At 42.7% G+C, this 20,268-nt stretch overlaps 1 protein-coding gene across 4 annotated transcripts; it reads right to left on the bottom strand.

The window, feature by feature from the left end:
- Positions 1 to 383: 383 nt before the first annotated feature.
- Positions 384 to 18,631, bottom strand: LOC131521962 (carcinoembryonic antigen-related cell adhesion molecule 20-like). Of its 4 annotated transcripts, XR_009266414.1 has the most exons (9): positions 18,469 to 18,631; positions 17,264 to 17,584; positions 14,719 to 14,994; positions 14,351 to 14,605; positions 8,265 to 8,403; positions 8,049 to 8,089; positions 7,845 to 7,867; positions 2,081 to 2,226; positions 1,757 to 1,883 (listed from the first exon to the last, which is right to left on the bottom strand). XR_009266414.1 is itself a non-coding variant. In XM_058747131.1 (8 exons), the coding sequence occupies exons 1-8, from the start codon at positions 18,539 to 18,541 to the stop codon at positions 1,854 to 1,856; spliced, it is 1,158 nt and encodes a 385-aa protein (XP_058603114.1). In that variant the 5' UTR covers positions 18,542 to 18,631; the 3' UTR covers positions 384 to 1,853. The 4 variants fall into 4 exon arrangements, 3 of the variants coding, with proteins under 3 accessions (XP_058603114.1, XP_058603115.1, XP_058603116.1); XM_058747131.1 differs by lacking the exon at positions 2,081 to 2,226 and having other exon boundaries at positions 384 to 1,883; XM_058747132.1 differs by lacking the exons at positions 2,081 to 2,226; positions 8,265 to 8,403 and having other exon boundaries at positions 384 to 1,883.
- Positions 18,632 to 20,268: the final 1,637 nt, after the last annotated feature.

The raw sequence follows: 20,268 nt of genomic DNA, 5'->3' as shown, positions 1-20,268 counted from the left end.
ATATGTATTTTTTTGAGTATGAGAACTAGACTCTCTCTCTCTCTCTATATATATAAAATAGTTTTGTATAATAAAGTGTATTACTGAAATAACATTATGCATATTTAAGGCATAAATTTATATATTCCTTTTCAGAATTCATCCTTGATAAACATACTTTTTAGTTCGCTCACTCATAAAACAAACAATCAAAGTTAAAGTTTAACTCAATACATCTGCTTTGACAAATCCTTATCAGTTGTGGTTCAGTGTTATCATACCATAAGGAAAAATAATATACAAAAGAGCTGAAAACCAGAACCAGAAGGAACAATGAGAAAGAAAAAAACTCTTTATAAACTCTTTACTGTCATTGAAGTTTGCATAAATTATAAATAACAGAACAGTATTGTTACATCACCTTCTTTGTAAACGATAATGAACAATATAGTTAAGAAATAAAAGCCATGTAAATTTGTTTACCAAAACTAACGGTTTACGACCAGAAGAAAATGCTGCTTCCTCATGTCTTTTTCCTGCGTGACAGAGTTCAGGTCTAAAGGTTAACTGTTAATGGCCTTTGTTTTTATTACCCACTATTGCAAACTTTTTATTTGCCCAGTATGAGAAAAGACAGAACGAGGATGTGTCTGATGATTTCTGAGAAACTGTTTGATGCATGTGATCAACAGTAGCTAAATATTAGCCTATAAATATAAAGCATTATTTGGAAAACTCATTTACAAATAAGATCAGAATGAACTGTTACAGTTAAAATCAAACATTTAAAGGAAGTGTATGGACTGCTCAGATAAGATCATTTTCTACACATTATCAGACCGCAGGCCCTGTGAACATTTGTGACAGTTTCTGGTACATTATCCAGTGTGAAACACAAGTTATAATTAAAAGGTTCTGGTGGGGCATATGGTGGAAACAGTGAACTTTTAAGTGATGATAAAATGTTTCAGCAATATGCAATAACACATGCGGAAATATGTGGAAATAAAGGAATATTTCTAAAACAGGCTGCGATACATTTATGTTAACCATCTAGAAATTACGTACAGGGATGAAATCATAAATGACCACCATCCTCTTGAGGTGACAGTAGTGGTTGCAAGTTGTCTCTGTGTAAAAATATAAAGGATTTATAGGACAAAAAAAAACACATTTGAGATAGAAAAATCAACACTTTACTTTTGGTTTATTATTCAGTTTACAATAAGGTTTAATTGACAGAATTGATCGGCAGATTTTTGTTTAATTGGATGTATAATATTTTCTAAATTTTTCCACCTAAATATTAAAACAAAAACTCATTTCTGAGTTGGGTTGCAAAAATTTTTATAAGGTGACATTTGGCAACTGTGAAAGCCCACAGTTTTTGTATTTCTTTTTTCAAATTAATTTAATTGTAATAACAATAAATAAATGCATATACAAAATGTAAAACAATATCGATGTTTACTCTGTTACGTTGTAAACCACCACATCTACTGTTAAAACTCATACCGGTGGGTGGTATGTTGTAATAACAGAGATATCTATTTGTAATAGAGAGATATCAGAAGTTGTAGATTTTGCAACAACATCAGTTTGTATGAGATAAATGTTAGAAAACTGTATACAAATTCAAGGTAAATTGAGCAATAGAGATTAAAGCAAACCCTCCCCTATCTTCCCTTTATTGAAAACCGAAAAATTACACAGCCTAACAAGCCATCTTGAATTCAAAACCATAATATAAGATTTACATTTCACTTACACAAAACATCCAGTCAAATAAAGCTAAATTAAAGAAATAACACAACATGTGAGATGTGCAATATGCAGGAAGACTCAGTGCAGTGGATGTCAGTGTCTTCACTTCCTCACCTGCGCAGAGGAGGAGGGTTTGATACCTGAATAGAGAAGTTACACAAGCATGTATTGAACAAAACCAATCAAATGACCATCCTTACTGTTTTACTGCAAAGCTACAGGGCAGAATATTTAGGGCACTTATTTTGTGATGCAGTAAAGTTTTATTGCAGCGAAAGTACACATATGGTGTTCTACAGTGGGATGGGCTATACGTGTAATATATGCAACTGCTCACCTGACTTCCATAGGGAGGTGGAGGAGCCCTTGACTTCCCTCCATGTTTTACTTCTGCATACTCTGTACTAGGTTCACTCATATTCCTACAATCACTCTCTCTCCACTGGCCTTCTGGAAATGGCTGATGTCTGCATAGTTCAAATCCTACAAACAGTCATTTGTTTTTGTTAAATTACAATCACAATGTCACAATGTGTTTAAAGTGCTGTGAAAATGTGGTAACTGTCATGAATCCGGTCTGTGAACTTCCACTCACCCTCCACCAGAGGTCACTCGCTCACCACATTGACTCACACCATACATAACACTGGACTCCATTTCCCATCATTCATTGCACTGATTGCACACACGGCTGTTTGCATTAATCACACGCACACCTGATCCCACGCACACACTGATCTCACACATTATTTAAAACCTTGACTTTGTTTTCCACACTGCAGAGTATTGTATGCATTATCGCTGCCCTACAGAGCCCCGTTGCCTTGCCTTGCCTTGCCTTGCCTTGCCTTGCCTTGCCTTGCCTTGCCTTGCCTTGCCTTGCCTTGCCTTGCCTTGCCTTGCCTTGCCTTGCCTTGCCTGCCGATCATCGACCCACGCTTGTCTTAGTTTACTCTTTGTCTCGCCCATGTTATACCTGTTTGCCATTGTTTGACCCTGCCTGTTATGACCACGTCTCTCTTCAATAAAAGTCTGCATATGGATCCGCACGCCTCATGTCTCATCAGCCCAGTAACAGAATACTCGGCCACACAAGGATCCAGCGGCTTTTCACGTGGACATTGGCCAGGTATGGACACTGCGAGACTGTTATTAACCCTCAAGCAGGGAGTGCGATCACTCGAGGATTCCATACAGGAGTATTTAGATATAGCCTATTTTTCTGATCTGCAGGACTGTGTACTGATAGACTTCTTTTGCGAGGGCATTAACCAGCCGCTCAAATCGCGACTAATTTGTGAGGGTCCCCGTTCGTCTTTAAGTGATTTTATGGACTATGCCCTATTGACTGTTGGATCATCGTTCACTGTGGGTGTCGCGGAGGAACGCGACACCGCACTCAATTGTATGATCGCGACCACGCATGAGCACGCTCACAAAATGGTGGTGACAGCGGAGCCCGTTCACAAAATGGCGGCCATAACAACCCCCCGTCATGTTCTAGCTGATCTTCAGGAGTCAAATCAAGCCACAGTCGATCTTAAAGAACCAAGCCAAGTCACAGCTTATCTTCATGAGTCAAGCCAAGTCAGAGCTGATCTTCATGAGCTAAGTCAAGTCACCGTTGATCGCCATGAATCAAGCCAAGTCAGAGCTGATCTTCATGAGTCAAGCCAAGTCAGAGCTGATCTTCATGAGCTAAGTCAAGTCACCGTTGATCGTCACGAATCAAGCCAAGTCAGAGCTGATCTTCATGAGCTAAGTCAAGTCACCATTGATCGTCACGAATCAGGCCAAGTCACAGCTGATCTTCACAAGCTAAGTCAAGTCACAGTTGGTTGTCATCAACCGAGTCACGTCTCAACTGATCTCCCGGAGTCACTTCACGTCTCGGCTGCTCGTCCAGAGTCACAGCAGCACGTCACAGCGGATCTCCTAAAGTCAAGTCACATCACAGCTGCTCGTCCAGAGTCTCGCCAGGCCTTCGCTGCTCGTCCAGAGTCTCGCCAGGCCTTCGCTGCTCGTCCAGAGTCTCGCCAGGCTTTCGCTGCTCGTCCAGAGTCTCGCCAGGCCTTCGCTGCTCGTCCAGAGTCTCGCCAGGCCTTCGCTGCTCGTCCAGAGTCACCGCAGCACGTCTCCGCTGACCTTCCAGAGTCGGGTCACGTCCGGGCTGACACACCCTGATCATCAAGGTCAGTCTTTCATTATCCCAGTCTGATATCCACTGTGAGGGATTCACCGCTGGTGTCTGCACGCACAGCTGGTATCCCCAAACCCACTCACTCTAGCCCTCCTGTTCCTGAACTGATTCCCCTGTCTGAGGCACTTCCCTGGATGGGAATCGCTTTGTGTTGTGTTTGGGCTGCGTACACCACCACAGAACTGCCTGAGGTGGCGACACCCGCTGTAGCTTCTCCAGAGGTAGCGGTCCACGCTGCAGAACCTCCAGAAGCGGCGGGGCTCGCGTCGGCCCCTTGTATGGTGGTGGCACCCAGCAATGAACTTTCAGCCTGTTGTGTTGCGGTCGAAGAGACCATTACTGAACTCTCCCTGTGTCCTGTGTTTACCACTGTAGAACCTTCAGAGGTGGCGGCAACCACCGCAAAACCTCCAGAGGTGTCAGCGGTATCCATCAATGAACTCTCGTTCTGTCCTGTCACGGCAATGGAGGCCGTCAATGAACTCTCGTTCTGTCCTGTTACGGCTATGGAGGCCGTCAATGAACTCTCGTTCTGTCATGTCACAACTATGGACACTAATCATGAACTTTCTGTGTTCCCTGCCTCGGTCCTTGGGTCCGTGCATGTTCTCTCTCCTTTCTATGTCTCCGTTCTCCCTAGGTCCCAGTCCCTGCTGTGGGTTCTGGATCCGTTGTGGTGCTCCCCTGATCCGCCATGGAGGTCTTCTGCCCTGTCTACTCCGCTCTGGTGGTCTTCTGCCCCGCCAGTTCCGTCTGCTCCGCCGTGGTGGTCTGCTGTCTGGCTCTGGTGGTCTTCTGCTCCGCCCTGGTGGGCTCCTGCTCTGTCTGCACCGCCGTGGAGATCTTCTGTCCCGCTGGCTCCGCCCTGGTGGGCTCCTGCCCCGCCTGTTCCGCCCTGGTGGGCTCCTGCCCTGTCTGCTCCGCCCTGGTGGGCTCCAGTCTCGTCGGCTCCACCCTGGCTTCCTGCTCGGCCGGCTCTACCTCGGTTCCCGGCCGCTCTGCTTCCACGTGGACCTGGCCCTCCGTCCCTCCCCCTGTTCCGGCTCTGTCATGTTATTCTACATCCCTAATCCTACCCAATACCTAAACGTAACAACTACCTTACTAACTATTAATAAGCAGCAAATTAGGAATTTGAGGGAAAAGTTGTAGTTAATAAGTGTTCCCTATTCTAAAGTGTTACTGAAAATGTATTTTCCCCCATCCTGATTTCTTTTGTTTTTGTGTATACTTCGTGATGAATAGTTTTAGATCTTAAAATTAAAATAAAACAAAGGCAACGTAAGTAAACATACATTATTATTATTTTTTTTTATTATTGAAGCAAAACAAAAAAAGAAAGTTATTCATCACCCATGTAAAAATGACTGACCCCCTAAAATATTATTACAACAAATGCTACCAATCTTTCACAGCATTGTGGTGGAATTTTGGCACACTCTTCTTTCAAGCATGAACTGCCTGTTTAAGGCATTTGGGTTCAAGTCAGGAATAGGCCACTCCAAAACTTCCATTTCCCCTATTTTTTTAGTCATTCAGAGGTGGACTTACTCTTACGCGGACTACTCTCCACTCTCCGCGAGTAGGCTACAGGATGGGAGGGGAAAAAACCACAAAAAAAAAATTGCTAATTTTTTTTTATCACTAAAAAATTATAGTTTTGTATATACATAACTCCTGAATAAAAATTCAAATGTGTTTGGACTGATTTAAAAAAAAGAGTTTTGAACAAATTTGATTGGTTTGTCGATAGTGAGCGCAAATGCAGGTGATAAGCGGTTTTATTAAGCGAGTCATTGAGTCGTTCTTTCAAACGATTCGTTCAAACGGCCGATTCATCAAGAATGAGACGGATGTTTGTGCATGGGTCATTGAATCTTTGACTCAACCGATTCGTTCAAAACACTGAATCATTCAAAACACGATTGAGTGTTGCTGTGAGATGCGCTATGCTGTGATCTTTGTTTGGATTCATCGGATCTATTTTCGCTGCTAAAATAGACCAAGACGGTCATTATTTCGTCTAAAATGTAAGTGACTTAATATTATTAACTTTGTTGAACTGTCATATGAAATCAGTGTCACATTTTCAATCGTGAGGTGATGGTAAATTTAGTGATGGTCAATTGTCAGCTCTCTTGGTCGTCAGGTCGTGTGATGTATGTTGCTGAACTGTATTCAAATGTTATAAATATAAAAACACCACATTTTGAAATTTAACTGCAGTATGTCAATTTAGTTTATTTGTGTGTGCTGCGCTCATAGACTTCAGAAAACGGCGCTCATTTGTTTGATTTCTCCTCGAGAAGCTGCGCAAGCCTCAAAAGTTTAAGGTTTTAAGGTTTAAGGGTTAAGGTCCTTGCACCCTGACTGAGTCCGAAACTGTCGTATTCGTTTTTTCATATTCGTCATTTGGTGGCTCTCAATTGTCAAAAACACCCCTCAAAATATTTGCTACGGATGCGAAAAATCCTGTAAATTTAGCAGTGTTAATAACAGAAAACGGAATGAAAATAAGTAAAAAACAAACAAAAATGACAGTGGCATTCACTATAAACATTTATTATAAACGCCCAGACTAAATATTTAAAGCAAAACTGAAACTAGCGGCGTGGTAGCAGGAGGCAACACTGGCATTTCTTCTCCTGGAAAGTGGGTTGTTGTCCCCCTCAGTACAGATCACGTTCCGGTAGAATCCCCTTCGGTCGCGATCGCGTTATACTGTTTCAGCTATTAAAATAGTTCAGTTTTGTATGTAATGGCGAATTTTAGAAATTTCGTTTCGTTTTTTTTATTAAGTTAATTTAGAAAAACGTTTGGAGCATTTTTTTGTTCGTTAGAACAAACTGCGGGACTCTAAACACCGTCGAGTCGCTCTTCACAGTCGCGGTACGGTCTCGTGTTGTTTCCACCCGCGCGGCAATTTTTTTTCATCACTAATTGATGGATGTCTAAAATATAAAAATAAAGAGAAGCCTAAAACAGGCCCGGCCCGCGTCTGAAGTATGCCGTGAAAATTGGCCCGATCGAAGCCCAGGGAATGCAGGGCTCTAGCGTTCCCCTCGGTAGAAACTGCAATGAACCAGCTTTGGGGGGGCCCAGCTTGCAAAAGGTTGAGAACCCCTGCTTTAGAAGATCATTGTCTTGCTGTTTAATCCAGTTGCACTTGAGCCTCAATTTTCAGACTGAAGACCAAAACATTCTCCTTTAGAATTTTCTGGTAGAGAGCAGAATTCATGTTCCTCACACCAGCACACTGCCACCATGACACTTGACCACAGGTCTGATCTTCTTAATGTGGAATTCAGTGTTAAGGTTATGCCAGATGTAACGGGACCCGTGTCTTGACTCATCACTCAAGAAAACATTCTCTCAAATGGTTTGAAGATCATGAAGGTGTGTTAGATAACTTTTTTGCTTCAATAAATAACATTATCATTTAAAAAGTTAATTTTGTGTTTACTTAAGTTGCCTTTGTTTTATGTGATATTTTGTTTTTAGTTTTGAAACAATTTAGTATGAGATATACACAAATTAGAAGAAATCAGAATGGGGCAAACACTTTTTTCCCACTATTGAACTGTTTAATAAATCATAATGATATAACATTTGTCAATATCCATAGCTCATCCTCATAGCATGTCTTTGTGCAGTAACATGCGTAGGATTGAAGTCCATTTAAGCTGACTGTAAAATATACTCATCCCTCCTGCTATAAAGGCCATAAAACCTTTAATTGCGTCTGATGCTGGACAACTGAGCTGTAGTCAGTTACTATTACTGCACTTTTCCAGTAAGTGTTTGCAATGTCATTTGACATCAGATTTACAGTTTTAAATCAGGTATCCATATAATAAAAAGTAAGGCTGTGATGAGAAAACAAGAAATGAAAGTCACTCACTGTCTCCTGTCTGCTTTGTGCAGCTGTTTAAAGAAAGAAACACTCAGTGAGTTTAATACTAAGAGAAATATGTACGGCATCATCTTTAATAGTCCATCTGAAATCTATCATGGGTTGTTCATTATCATGGGCAGTCTTGTGAAGTAAGTTGTGTTGTTTTAATCAGATACTCATATAGGCATTATGAATAAATAACAAACATACCTCCCCTTGCCGGTCCATTTTGTCGAAGGTTTGGTTTTGAGCTGTAGTGTAAAGACAAAGACATTTTGTTACAACTTTACCCCATTTTTATCTTACAAAAAGATAGCTTATGACAGTTGTTTTACTGAAATCATTTTATCACATAAATACTGACATATTTTCAGAGAAAGTCACTGTAATTGCACATAATTCAGAAACTATTTTTTTTTTTCTCACATTTTCTTAGTTTTGGTTAAATAGACAATCAGACCACAGATGCCTGCAACTGCCACTAAAACCCCAATAACAATCCCAGCTATCGCCCCTGATGACAGCCCTCCTCCTCCTCCTCCTCCTCCTCCTCCTCCTCCACCCACTATAACAAAGACACAGGAAACAACAGGCCAACATCATGTACAGCATAGAATACTTACTTTAGGGCATATTAACTTTAAATTTTAAATGAAAAAACTCAAATAAAACCATACATTATAAAGTTATAAAATATACAGTATGTTCATTCTATATATATCTTTCTAATGAAAGCATTTTATTCAAAATGCTATGCAGCAGCAGACAATACATTAATGTAATAAATAATGTGTAAATAAATAAATACATTAATGTAATAAATTGTGTATAGGTATATAAAAGTGCCTATACACAAGCATACATACAAGACATCAGATACATTTTTGAACATACAACCAGTGTTGGGCTAGTTACTCAAAGAATGTAATATATTACTCATTACTAGTTACTCCTTTCAAAAGTAATATTGTTACTTTACTTATTACTTTCTGGCAACAGTAATTAGTTACACTACTAGTTACATTACTTTTTCTTCATGCCCCACAGAAGTTGTAACTGTGTATCTTCCAGATACAATTCTTCTAGAATGTTACTAACAACATATTTTCGCCTCATCATTTGACTAAAATCGCAGTCAGAAGTTATTACAAACACTCAATAGTGATTAATAGTGGCATTCAAGTAGAAGTGTTTTATTCATCTCATTAACTGTCGTGTAGCTTGAAGTAATTTTTCCATTACCTATATGCGATTAAATTTCGTTATGCATTTTATCAAATCACATGAGTTTGTAAGAAACGTCTTGGGTTACGTATGTAACCCCAGTTCCTCGAGGGAACGAGACGCTGCGTCCGAAGACACTAGGGGAACGCCTTCAGCGTAACCGGCTCTGAATACAAATGAAATCTGTCCATTGGATGGGCGAGGCGTCACGGGCGGTGACGTAATGACCAGCTGGTATAAAAGCACGTGCGGTGCAAACCGGCGTCAGCCTCTGGAACGAAGCAAGCGCTGGCAGGGATGCCGGAAGTGTGGCATCGGGACGCAGCATCTCGTTCCTCGAGGAACTGGGGTTACATCGTAACCCAAGACGTTCCTCTTCAGGAACTCGAGCTGCGTCCGAAGACGCTGGGGCGAGATATCCACGCTGCCAGACTTCCCAACCCCTGCCCAGTGTGTATCCCTGCGAGCACAACTAGGGCGAGAGGACAGAAGAGCCTGGAGTGGCCCGCATGTCCAGGCCATAAAACCTGACAAAGGTCAGGCGTGAACCATCCGCAGCGTTACAGATGTCCTGAATTGGGACACCAGCCATGAAGGCCTTGGAGGCCGCCACACTCCTAGTGGAATGAGCCCTGACTCCCATCGGCGAGGGAGGTCAGAGGACTCATAGGCAATGTTAATGGCATCCACTATCCACCGACTGAGGGTCTGCTTGGAAGCAGGAGCCCTCTTTAGGGGACCATAGCAAACAAGCAACTGGTCCGCCCTTCTCCACAGGGCAGCTCTGTGGACGTGTCGTCCAGTGCTGCACTGGACACATACAATTAAGCTTTGCTGGTCTGGCTTCCGAAAGGGAGGAGGACTAAAGGCCTGCAGTACAACCGGCTGTGGTGTGACAGAGGAACTTTGGGGACGTACCCTACACGAGGGTACAAAAGGCTTTAGCCATGCCAGGCGCAAAGTCCAAGTGAGTGGGGGCCACAGAGAGGGCCTGCAAATCCCCAACTCTCTTCAGAGAAGAAATCGCCAGAAGAAATACAGTCTTCAGGGTGAGATGGCGATCAGATATCTCCTCTATAGGCTCAAGGAGGCCTGCAGAGAGCATCCAACACCACAGCCAGGTCCCAGGGAGGTCGGGACCGTGCTGGGGCTTTAGCCTCAGCGCACCGCGGAGGAAACGTGTAACTAGGGGTGTCTACCCACTGACTGTCCACCAAGAGGCGTGGTAGGCCGAAATCGCCGCCAGTAACCCTGCAGAGAATCGAGCCTGCAAGAACTCCAGCACTGTACCAACCGGGCAGTTAACTGGGTCGAGCTGGCGATCTCCGCACCATGAAGTGAAGAGTCTCCACTTCAGGGCGTACAGTTTCCTCGTGAGGAGCTCTGGACTGGAGGATGGTCTCCACAACCTCGGTTGAGAGACCGGAAGCTATGAGCTGTGCCCCTCAGGGCCACACCCACAATTTCCATAACTCCGGGCGGGGTGCACCAGGGTGCCTCCTGCCTGTGAGAGAGATCCTCCTGACGGAATCTCCCATGGAGAGCCGTCGAGGAGAGAAATCAGGTCCGAGAACCATACTCGGCCCGGCCAGAACGGGTCTACTAGCAAGAGCCGAACCCTGTCCCGGCGCACTCTCTCCAGAACTCCTGGGAGTAGAGCAATCGGGGAAAAGCGTGCAGGCGAAGCCTCGGCCACGTCTGTACCATGGCATCCAGCCCCAGTGGAGCTGGGTGAACTAGAGAGTACCAGAAGGGACATTGCGCTGTCTCCTGAGTAGCGAAGAGGTCCACCTGAGCCTGGCCAAACACTCTCCAGATCTGCTTCACCACCTCGGTGTGAAGCATCCATTCAGACACAGCCCCTGTCTCGACAGGATGTCTGCTCCCACATTGAGATGCCCAGGGATGTAAACTGCCCTCAGTGAGAGGAGTTTTCCCTGGGACCACACAAGGATCTGGTGCGCCAGCCTGTACAGGGGGCGTGATCGCAGACCTCCTTGGTGGTTGATATAAGAGACCACTGCTGTGTTGTCGGTGCGCACCAACACATGGTGACCTCTTAGGTCTAGGAGAAAGTGTTTCAGAGCCTGAAACACAGCCAGCATCTCTAGCCGGTTGATGTGCCAGGCGAGAAGATGCCTGCTCCACAGACCGCGGGCAGGGTGGCCATTCATGACCGCTCCCCAACCGGTGAGGGACGCGTCCGTCGCTAGCGTTACGCGGCGATATGGAGCTCCCAGCACCGGGCCCTGAGACAAGAACCAAGGTTGTCTCCACATGACTAAGGTACGTAGGCACTGCCGCGTGACCTTGATCATGCGAAGCGGGTTTCCCCTCGGGGAAAACCCCTTGGTCTTGAGCCACCACTGTAGGGGTCTCATGTACAGCAGGCCAAGAGGTATCACGTTGGACGCAGCTGCCATCAGACCCAGCAGTCTCTGAAACTGCTTGACAGTGAGTGACTGGCCTTCTTTCACTCCCCGACTTCCGTAAGGATCGACTCGATCCGAGCAGGGGACATACGTGCCTGCATCATGGTCGAATCCCACACCACACCGAGATAAGTGGTTCTCTGTAATGGAGAAAGCACACTCTTCTTGGCGTTCAGTCTTAACCCCAACACTTTCATATGGGCGAGAACAACATCTCGATGTTGAGCCGCCCTTCGCTCTGAATGAGCGAGAATCAACCAATCGTCGATATAATTGAGTATGCGGATGCCCGTAGCATAGCGGAGCTAACGCGGCGTCCACACACTTGGTAAAAGTGCGGGGTGAGAGTGCTAGGCCGAAGGGAAGAACCCGATACTGGTAAGCTTTGCCCCCGAAAGCAAACCTCAGGAACCTCCTGTGAGTAGGAAGGATGGAGACATGGAAGTATGCGTCCTTTAGATCGATCGTGACAAACCAGTCCTCGGACCTGATTTGTGACACGACCTGTCTGAGTGTGAGCATCTTGAACTTCAGTCTTCTGACTGAGCGGTTCAACTGACGCAGATCTAAAATGGGACGCAAACCTCCATCCTTCTTGGGAACTATGAAGTACCAGCTGTAGAACCCGGACTCTCTTTCTTGAGGAGGGACCACCTCGATGGCCTCCTTCCTTAAGATATGCCTGCAACACCGCCATAGTGTGCAGACATGAACCAGCCTGACCTGCTGCCGCGTACCCCTTGCCCAACAGCGTCGATGAAGTGCGCAACGGCTTGGTGGGCAGGGTCGGAGCCTTCAGAGACGATGCCGCGCTAGAGGACAGATAGCTCGCAAGCGTCTGTTCCACACGCGGCATCGCTCTGTAACCGCGCTCACTCGTCCCCATCACATTACCGTAGTAATCCGAAGCGGGGGCGAAGAGGCGGGCCGAGAAAAGTTTTCCCCACGACTTTGACACCTCAGTGTGAAGGTTGGGGAAAAAAGGCAGGCTCCGATGTGGAGATGGAGTCTTAAACCGCAGAAAGCGCTCGTCTAACTTGCCCCTCTGCGGTTCGACATGACACTCGGGCGGCCACACAAGATTTAATTTGGCCACGGCCCGAGTGACCACCTCCACAAGCTCCTCATACTGGGACGAAAGAGAGGGAGCAACGTCTCCGACGCTTCCCACGTCAACCTCCTCGGAGGAAGACAGGAGAAGCGCTGATGCCGCTGCCCGAGGGGAAGTATCCGCCTGGCGGGCTTCCAATCTCGGGGAGCGGTCATGGGATCTGACGGGCAAGGGCGGAGATAGAGACTCGCTCGTCTCCGATCCCCGCGCCAGATCCCACTGCGAACCCCACGAGCGCCGCCGCCGCTCCGCCTCGGCGAAAGCGGGCCAGCGCTGGGAACGCTTAACGAAAGAACCCTCTTTAGAGAAGAGGGCCTTCGGGAGCGAAGTACACGCAGAGGCAGGCTCTGCAGTGTGGGCACTCAGCCCCTCGAGCCGCCTCCGCATGTCTCGCTCCCAAGCAAACCACACACAAGCTGTGTGTATCACCTGCGCACAAATAACGTTCGCAGGGAGGGACACACAGCTTGTACTGTGATTTGCTCTCATCGCCCTTATGCTTAGACATAATGAACAGACAAACAACACCAAATAATACTGACAACACACAGAGCGCTAGCTGAATGACAAAAAGCTGACGCCGGTTTGCACCGCACGTGCTTTTATACCAGCTGGTCATTACGTCACCTCGCCCGTGATGTCTCGCCCATCCAATGGACAGATTTCATTTGTATTCAGAGCCGGTTACGCTGAAGGCGTTCCCCTAGCATCTTCGGACGCAGCTCGAGTTCCTGAAGAGGAACTGTTTAATTTTTCAAATATATTTTTAATTATATTAATATAATGTACCACATGCGGATCAGAGGGATGTAATGCCAGAGTAAAGTAAAGCCACAACTTACACAACAGATATTTTTTCCTGACAAAATCAATATAATGCAATATTTCTATCAGCTGAATGTAAGCTTTTCCATATTACAAGCTTGCCTGCTGCACTGGGGGACATCACATGCATGTGCGAATCATGAAAATAAATCTAGGAATTATTTGATTGTTAGATTTTAAATCAGCGGGGTTGAGGCATCAAAAGTAACTAAGTAACTAAGCTGTTTTATGGAAAGTAACTGTAAAATTATTACTGAAATCTTATTAGTAATTAGTTACACTACTAGTTACTGCAAAAAGTAATATTATTACAGTAACTAAATTACTAGTAACTAGTAACTGCCCAACACTGCATACAACATATCTTAAGAGGTAAATTAATGTCAAATTGCATTGGTTATCAGATGTTTACAACCAACATGATCTCACAGAATTCCGTGTAATGTTCACGGACTTAATTAACCTCCGAATCTGTGGTGGCATCACGGAATCGCTGAAAATTCCGTGATGGGCTCACAGAAAAAATTCCGTGATGGGCTCACAGAAGTGATACCAATGTAAGTCAGTGACAGGCATCAGCCGTGCTCCACGCACGGAAACCCTTAGCATCAATATGCCGATGCGATACTGGGGAATTTATCGTCATCATTATTGTTCAGAACTGGGTAGGTTTAGGGTAGGGGTGGGGTCAGGTACTCCAGTGAAAGTATAACTGCATCGGAGTCACTCTTTTTACGTGGTCCGATGCAGCGCTGGTGTTGAACCAGTGAATCCGTGCATGGACCACGGCTGATGCCTTCTGTGAGCCCATCACGGAATTTTCTGCGATTCCGTGATGCCACCACAGATTCGGAGGTTAATTAAGTCCGTGAACATTACACGGAATTCTGTGAGATCAGGTTAGTTTTAACTGTTCTTACCTTTAACTAGTAAAACGTGTTTTTGTGAGATGCTTCTCTTTGTGACATTATTCCAGGCTGTGCATTCATAATCTCCACTGTGTGTGAAGTCAGTCTGATCTATGGTGAATGTGTCTGTGGTCACATCAGTGTCTGTTCCATTAAACTTCCAGCTGAATGAGGCAGAAGGTTCAGAATTTGCAGAACAAGAGAGCGACACTCGAACCCCAAAATCCACCACATCCTGACCCTTAATAGAAACATCTTCTGGTCCATCTAGAACACAGACAAGAGACTCTCGGTTACAGGAACAAACTGAGCACTGAAGAATGTCTGTATTTCATCAGCTTTGAGCTCAAATCATCTTGATGTTTGAATGTTTAACTCACAGTTGATAATCAGACTGAGTTTAGTCGTCTCAGAGCTGACAGGGTTTCTATATGTACACTGATATTCTCCACTGTCTGATCTCTGCACTGGACTGATGGACACTGATCTGTTATCAGATGAGAAGCTGATTCTGTTGCTAGGAGACAGAGGACTGTTATCTTTCATCCACTGCACAGAGCTGATGCTGCCAGTTCCCTCAGAGCTGATGTTAGCAGATGATTCTCTCTCGATTAATGATTCTTCTGGACCAGTAAGCATGACATTAGTTATATTTTCTGTGTGAGTGAGAGAGAAAGAACAAACACACTGAATCTAAAATTAGTCTTTTATATTTACTGAGCACTGAAAGTAATTCAGTTTGTAAAAACAGAAATGAAATTTAGTTAGGACCCAATTCATGTTTGTGCTTTTGCATGGTGTTAATCATGTCATAGATTTTTGGTTCCTACAAGTATTATATGTAACAGAGAGCTATATTGTGTCCTTTCCATTGAATACTGTAACACCCCTGTATGTAACATCTTGTGAAATTACAGTTTACATTTACATTTACATTTAATAATTTAGCAGATGCTTTTATCCAAAGCGATGTACAAATGAGAACAACAGAAGCAATCAGACCTTCGAGAGTGCAGCAGTATACAAGTGCCATGACAAGTCTCAGTTAGTCCAGCACAGTACACGTAACTAGTTTTTTTTTTTTTTTTTTAAATAGATAGAATAGGTAGGTGTTAGTATTAGTTGGTCAGGTGCTGGCGAAAAAGATGTGTCTTTAGATGATTTTTGAAAATGGCTAAAGACTCAGCTGTTCGCAGTTTAGAGTTAAAGGTCCCAAATGCCTACTGACTGGCAGAACAGAAAGCCCACTGGAAATGATTTTATGTACGCATGTATGTATTTACACTTGAATATGTGTGTCCTAAAGCAGTGTTCCCAACCAAGTGCCTTGAGCCCCAACACTGCACATTTTGCATGTCTACTCATTCAACTCATCAGTTCATTAATGCAGACTCCAAGACCTGAAATGGGTGTGTCAGACAAAGGAGACAGGATAAATGTGCAGTGTTGGGGACCACTTTCCTAAAGTATATACAAGACTCCTTGTAATAGGGCCTTCAGACTATAAACGTCTTTTTAACCTCATAGTGATTCCAGTGTTTGAACAGCACTGGAAAATGAATTACTGAAACCATAGTTCCCAGCATGTTTTGCTTTGCATGGGACTTAATAGGGATGGGAATTAGTAAGCAAAAATTTTGAGAAATGTGAGGAGTGTAGCGCATAACTTAACAGAATCGACAGCCTAATCAGCTAATCTGTTTACACTGAAAATAAATCTGCATTTCTATGAATGAGACACACAAATCTGACAGCAATTAAATGACGTCAAGGTTATATTGTGATTTATCAAGGCACACTCGATTCAAACGGATTGTTATGCTTTCTCCAATGCCGCTATGGTTGGTACCTTCCCATGATTATGAAAACATCTCTGGTTGAAGTTCTGTGAACATTTTGTGTTTCCTGTGTCTTGACCAATAACTATTTAACTAAGCAACCTAAACAAAAATGTTTTTTGTCTGTTTGTTTGTTTAGGTTATTTAGTTAAAACAAACAAACAACTGCTCAGCTGATAACAACAAAATAACAGCAGGCATGTCCATACATAAATTATTATTATTATTATGGTAACACTTTACAATAAGGTTCATTAGTTAACATTAGTTAACAACATTAGTTAACATGAACTAAGCATAAACAATACTTCCACAGCATTTATTAATCTTAGTTAATGCTAATTTCAGCATTTATTAATGCATTATTAAAAATCACAAGTTGTGTTTGTTAACATTAGTTAATGTACTATGTACTAACATGAACAAACAATGAACGACTGTATTTTTATTAACTAACATTAACAAAGATTAATAAAGAGCGTAATAAATGTAGTGTTCATTGTTCGTTCATGTTAATTAATACATTAAGTAATGTTAACGAATGACACCTTATTGTAAAGTGTTATCATTATTATTATTATTATTATATGAATGCTGGATCCCTGTCAATCTTCAAGCAACAACTGAAAACTCATTTCTTTCGACATTGCTTGACTTCATACTAAACTTAAAAAAAAAACTTAAAAAAACTTTCTCTTTCTCTTTATTTATTCCGTCCCTTGCTAGCTTGTACTTATTTGAACAATGCCTGAGACTTGGTGTTACGAGCACTTCCTCTGTCTATTTGCCTCTTCAAGATGAATCACTTTATGTGTTCGTTTTGGATAAAAGCGTCTGCAAAATGACTAAATGTAAATGTATTATTATTATATTCAAAGTTTTCTCATAATTCAACTATTATAATACCATTTTCACATATTTACAATTCTTGTTTAATTTACAGCATTATAAATGAACAAAAATATGTTATTTTACTTTTTAAATAATCTTTCACATTTATTATTTACCCATTTGTCATCTATTAATCCTGTAATATATAGTCCCAAATACTAAACCTTTTTTTTTTTTTTTTTTGCAGCACACTCACCGAACACTTGTAGTGAAGTTTCTCCTCTAAGTTGATGTCCAGCAGTAGTTAATAGAGTCAGACTGTATTTTCCAGAATCATTCAGTCTCAGGTTCCGGAGCTCCAGAGCGAGAGTGTTTCTGTCAAAACTGACTCTGTCTCTGTATGCTGAGGCTATTACAGCTGAATCAGGGTGTCCTGTCACTATAATATTTGTTCCAAAATGCCACTGAATTGCATCAATTGATGTGGAGGGCAGGTTATCAGGAGCGAACACCACACTTCCTCCTACTGCTCCATTAGCCAGCTCAGAAAACTGCAGATCTTCACTTAAAAACTGACCTATTCAAAATAATAATAACAATAATAACAATAATGATGATAATAATAATAATAATAATGATAATATTATTATTAATAATAATAAGCTAAAAGGCCTTTTTTTTTAGCATTCGGGGGGGTATGTAAAAAGTATGTAAAAAGTACATACACAGCCTACACAAAATCGTTTTGCATGATTGACTGATGTCATCGCTGGTCATATATTAAATATGCCAGATAGAAATTTTATATATTACCGTTTTTGTAAATTTGGTTGTGTAATGTAGGCCTTTCCACTGTAATGATTGTATATCACGTCTTTCATTTAGGACCTCTTAGGATTTAGGATGTATCTTGCATTGTTAGTTCCTGATTGTTAAAAAAGCATAAATAAAATGTTTTCATATGTCACAATAATTAATAGTAAAAATAATTCACAGGAACTGTACATGTTAACTTTAACGTATAGGCTAAACATCATTTCAAAAGTTTTTATTGTTAAAAGTTTTAAATTAACGATGAACTGCGATGCAGGTGTGAACAGTTTCGAGTTTTGTACTATATTTACCACTTGCTTGTGAAAATAAAACCACACTATTAACCCATACACAAATATATAAATCCTAAAACCTGTGAATACATGTTAATATAAGTAAATATAAAAGCTAGACATGCGTTTAAAAAATATTTTAAAAACAAAACAAATAACCAATAAACATATAGAATGTTTGTATATATGTCATTTTAATAAAGGTGACGTGTGTATGTTATTACTATCACTTTATATGTAACATATATGGCAATATCACTCTTGATACAGGTCAATATATGTCATACTGCATACTATATTTCCGTATGGAAATTTAAAAGACAGAACATTATTTAATTAATAGAGAGAGGCTCACCAAAACACGACAACATCCACAGGGTCCCATATAAGCCACGAGAAACCATCATGATCGAGCTCTCAGCTGTCATGAGCAGCTCAAATCGCCTGAACTAGTACATTATCTACATAAAGCTTTTGGTTAATGATAAACGGCAATTATAGACAGCAGAGTGTTCACTGCGCCACCTGGATGTTAACACGAGCCTTACATAACATTAAGAGACTATTTTTAAATCAAAGAAATTATTTCATATTACTGATATTTTTGGTGCAGTAATGTTACCTAAACATTTTATTTGACAGAACAAATGATAGCCTGTTTTTCCCCAACAAACAATTCGGTTGCCAACTTCCGCCAATTAAAATAAAGGACAATACTGGATCTTCATAAAAAATAAGGGACAGTGTAAGGGACACTCAAAATATTTGTTCTGTACCACAGCCATATCGCCCTGCAGCCCAAGACTGGTTGCCCACTGAAGCTAAGCAGGGTTGAGCCTGGTCAGTACCTGGATGGGAGACCTCTAGGTTTCTGTTGAAAGAGATGTTAGTGAGACCAGCAGGGGGTGCTCACTCTGTGGTCTGTGTGGGTCCTAATGCCCCAGTATAGTGATGGGGACACTATTGGCGCTTTTCCACTGCGTGGTACGACATGGTTCAGTTTGGCTTGGTTTGTGTTTCCACTGCAGTTTAGTACCGCTTTAGAGTGGGCGGGATTATTCACGTCATTACAGCTGCACCGCCTCTACTGCCGTGACTCCTGAAAAACTTTTTAATTCCACGTCACTCCATCACGCTCTCGCTGGATTCCCTCCTCGGCTATCAACGAGAGAACAGTCTGTACTTCCTCAACAGACAACGAAACAACCATTTTTTGGTTGTTAAAAGAAAGGTGCGCTCATTCAAAACAGTCGCGGATGAGACTATAACCCATTAAAAATCCCATGGCACACCTTGTAAAGAGTAGGGGTGTATCCCCGGTGTCTTGGCCAAATTCCCTCCACTGGCCTTTGTCAATCATGGTCTCCTAATAATTCCCCTCCACTGAATTAGCTCAATCTCTCTCTCCTCTCCACCTGTAGCTGGTGTGTGGTGAGCGCACTGGCACCATTGTGCTGTGGCTGCCGTCGCATCATCTAAGTGGATGCTGCACACTGGTGGTGGTTGAGGAGAGACCCCTTATTAAATGTCCTCTTTTGTTGGACAATGCTTCTCTTTTAAGTTGTTTGGGGCGTGCTGCATGGCTAGCTGCAGCGCTGGCAGAGATCGAGCAGCTTTTATTACTGTGATTGTATACATTTAATGAAAAAAAAAAAAAAAGCCTAATATTTTGAACGCAAATTGTAATAAAAATACATTAATCTTTAACATGACGCGAGCAACAAAATTAATGCAGACGGGCAGGGGCGTGTTTAGTGTTTTGGGGGCCCTAAGCAAGTGGTCCCGGGGGGGCTCCCCTCAGTGGATTTTGCAATCAATTCCGGGGTAGGGATGGGCATTGTTTACATTTTATTTATACCGATACGATACTGCTTATCGATACAGTTATCCATACTTTTTGGCTGTGGTAGTCAGTTTGGTTCCTTATTTTAATCAGTCGAAGCATATACAGGTTGAACAAGAGTGGTGCAAGACTTGAGCCTTGAGCGACTCTGTAGTCCACATAGACTTATGGTCTCCTATAGACACATAATAACCTCTCCCTAAGTATGACCGGAACCATTTGAGGACCATCCCAAAAAGCCCGACCCAGATTTCCAGTCTCTCCAGAAGTATGTTATGATCAACAGTGTCAAACACAGCACTGTCTCTGTGC

The sequence above is a fragment of the Onychostoma macrolepis genome, chromosome 16 (assembly GCF_012432095.1).
Source record: "Onychostoma macrolepis isolate SWU-2019 chromosome 16, ASM1243209v1, whole genome shotgun sequence".
In the NCBI taxonomy this organism is placed as follows: Eukaryota; Metazoa; Chordata; class Actinopteri; order Cypriniformes; family Cyprinidae; genus Onychostoma; species Onychostoma macrolepis.
Note: the sequence above shows the minus strand (reverse complement) of the source record. Positions and strands in the feature narration are given on the sequence as shown.

Excerpts from the sequence above, each read along its gene's own strand:
- LOC131521962 (XM_058747131.1), bottom strand. The coding sequence starts at position 18,541 with ATGACAGCTGAGAGCTCGATCATGATGGTTTCTCGTGGCTTATATGGG. Across the intron at positions 17,585-18,468 it reads GTGGATGTTGTCGTGTTTTG|GTCAGTTTTTAAGTGAAGAT; the intron begins GTGAGCCTCTCT and ends TATTTTGAATAG. Across the intron at positions 1,884-7,844 it reads CACAAAGCAGACAGGAGACA|GTATCAAACCCTCCTCCTCT; the intron begins GTGAGTGACTTT and ends TTCTCTATTCAG.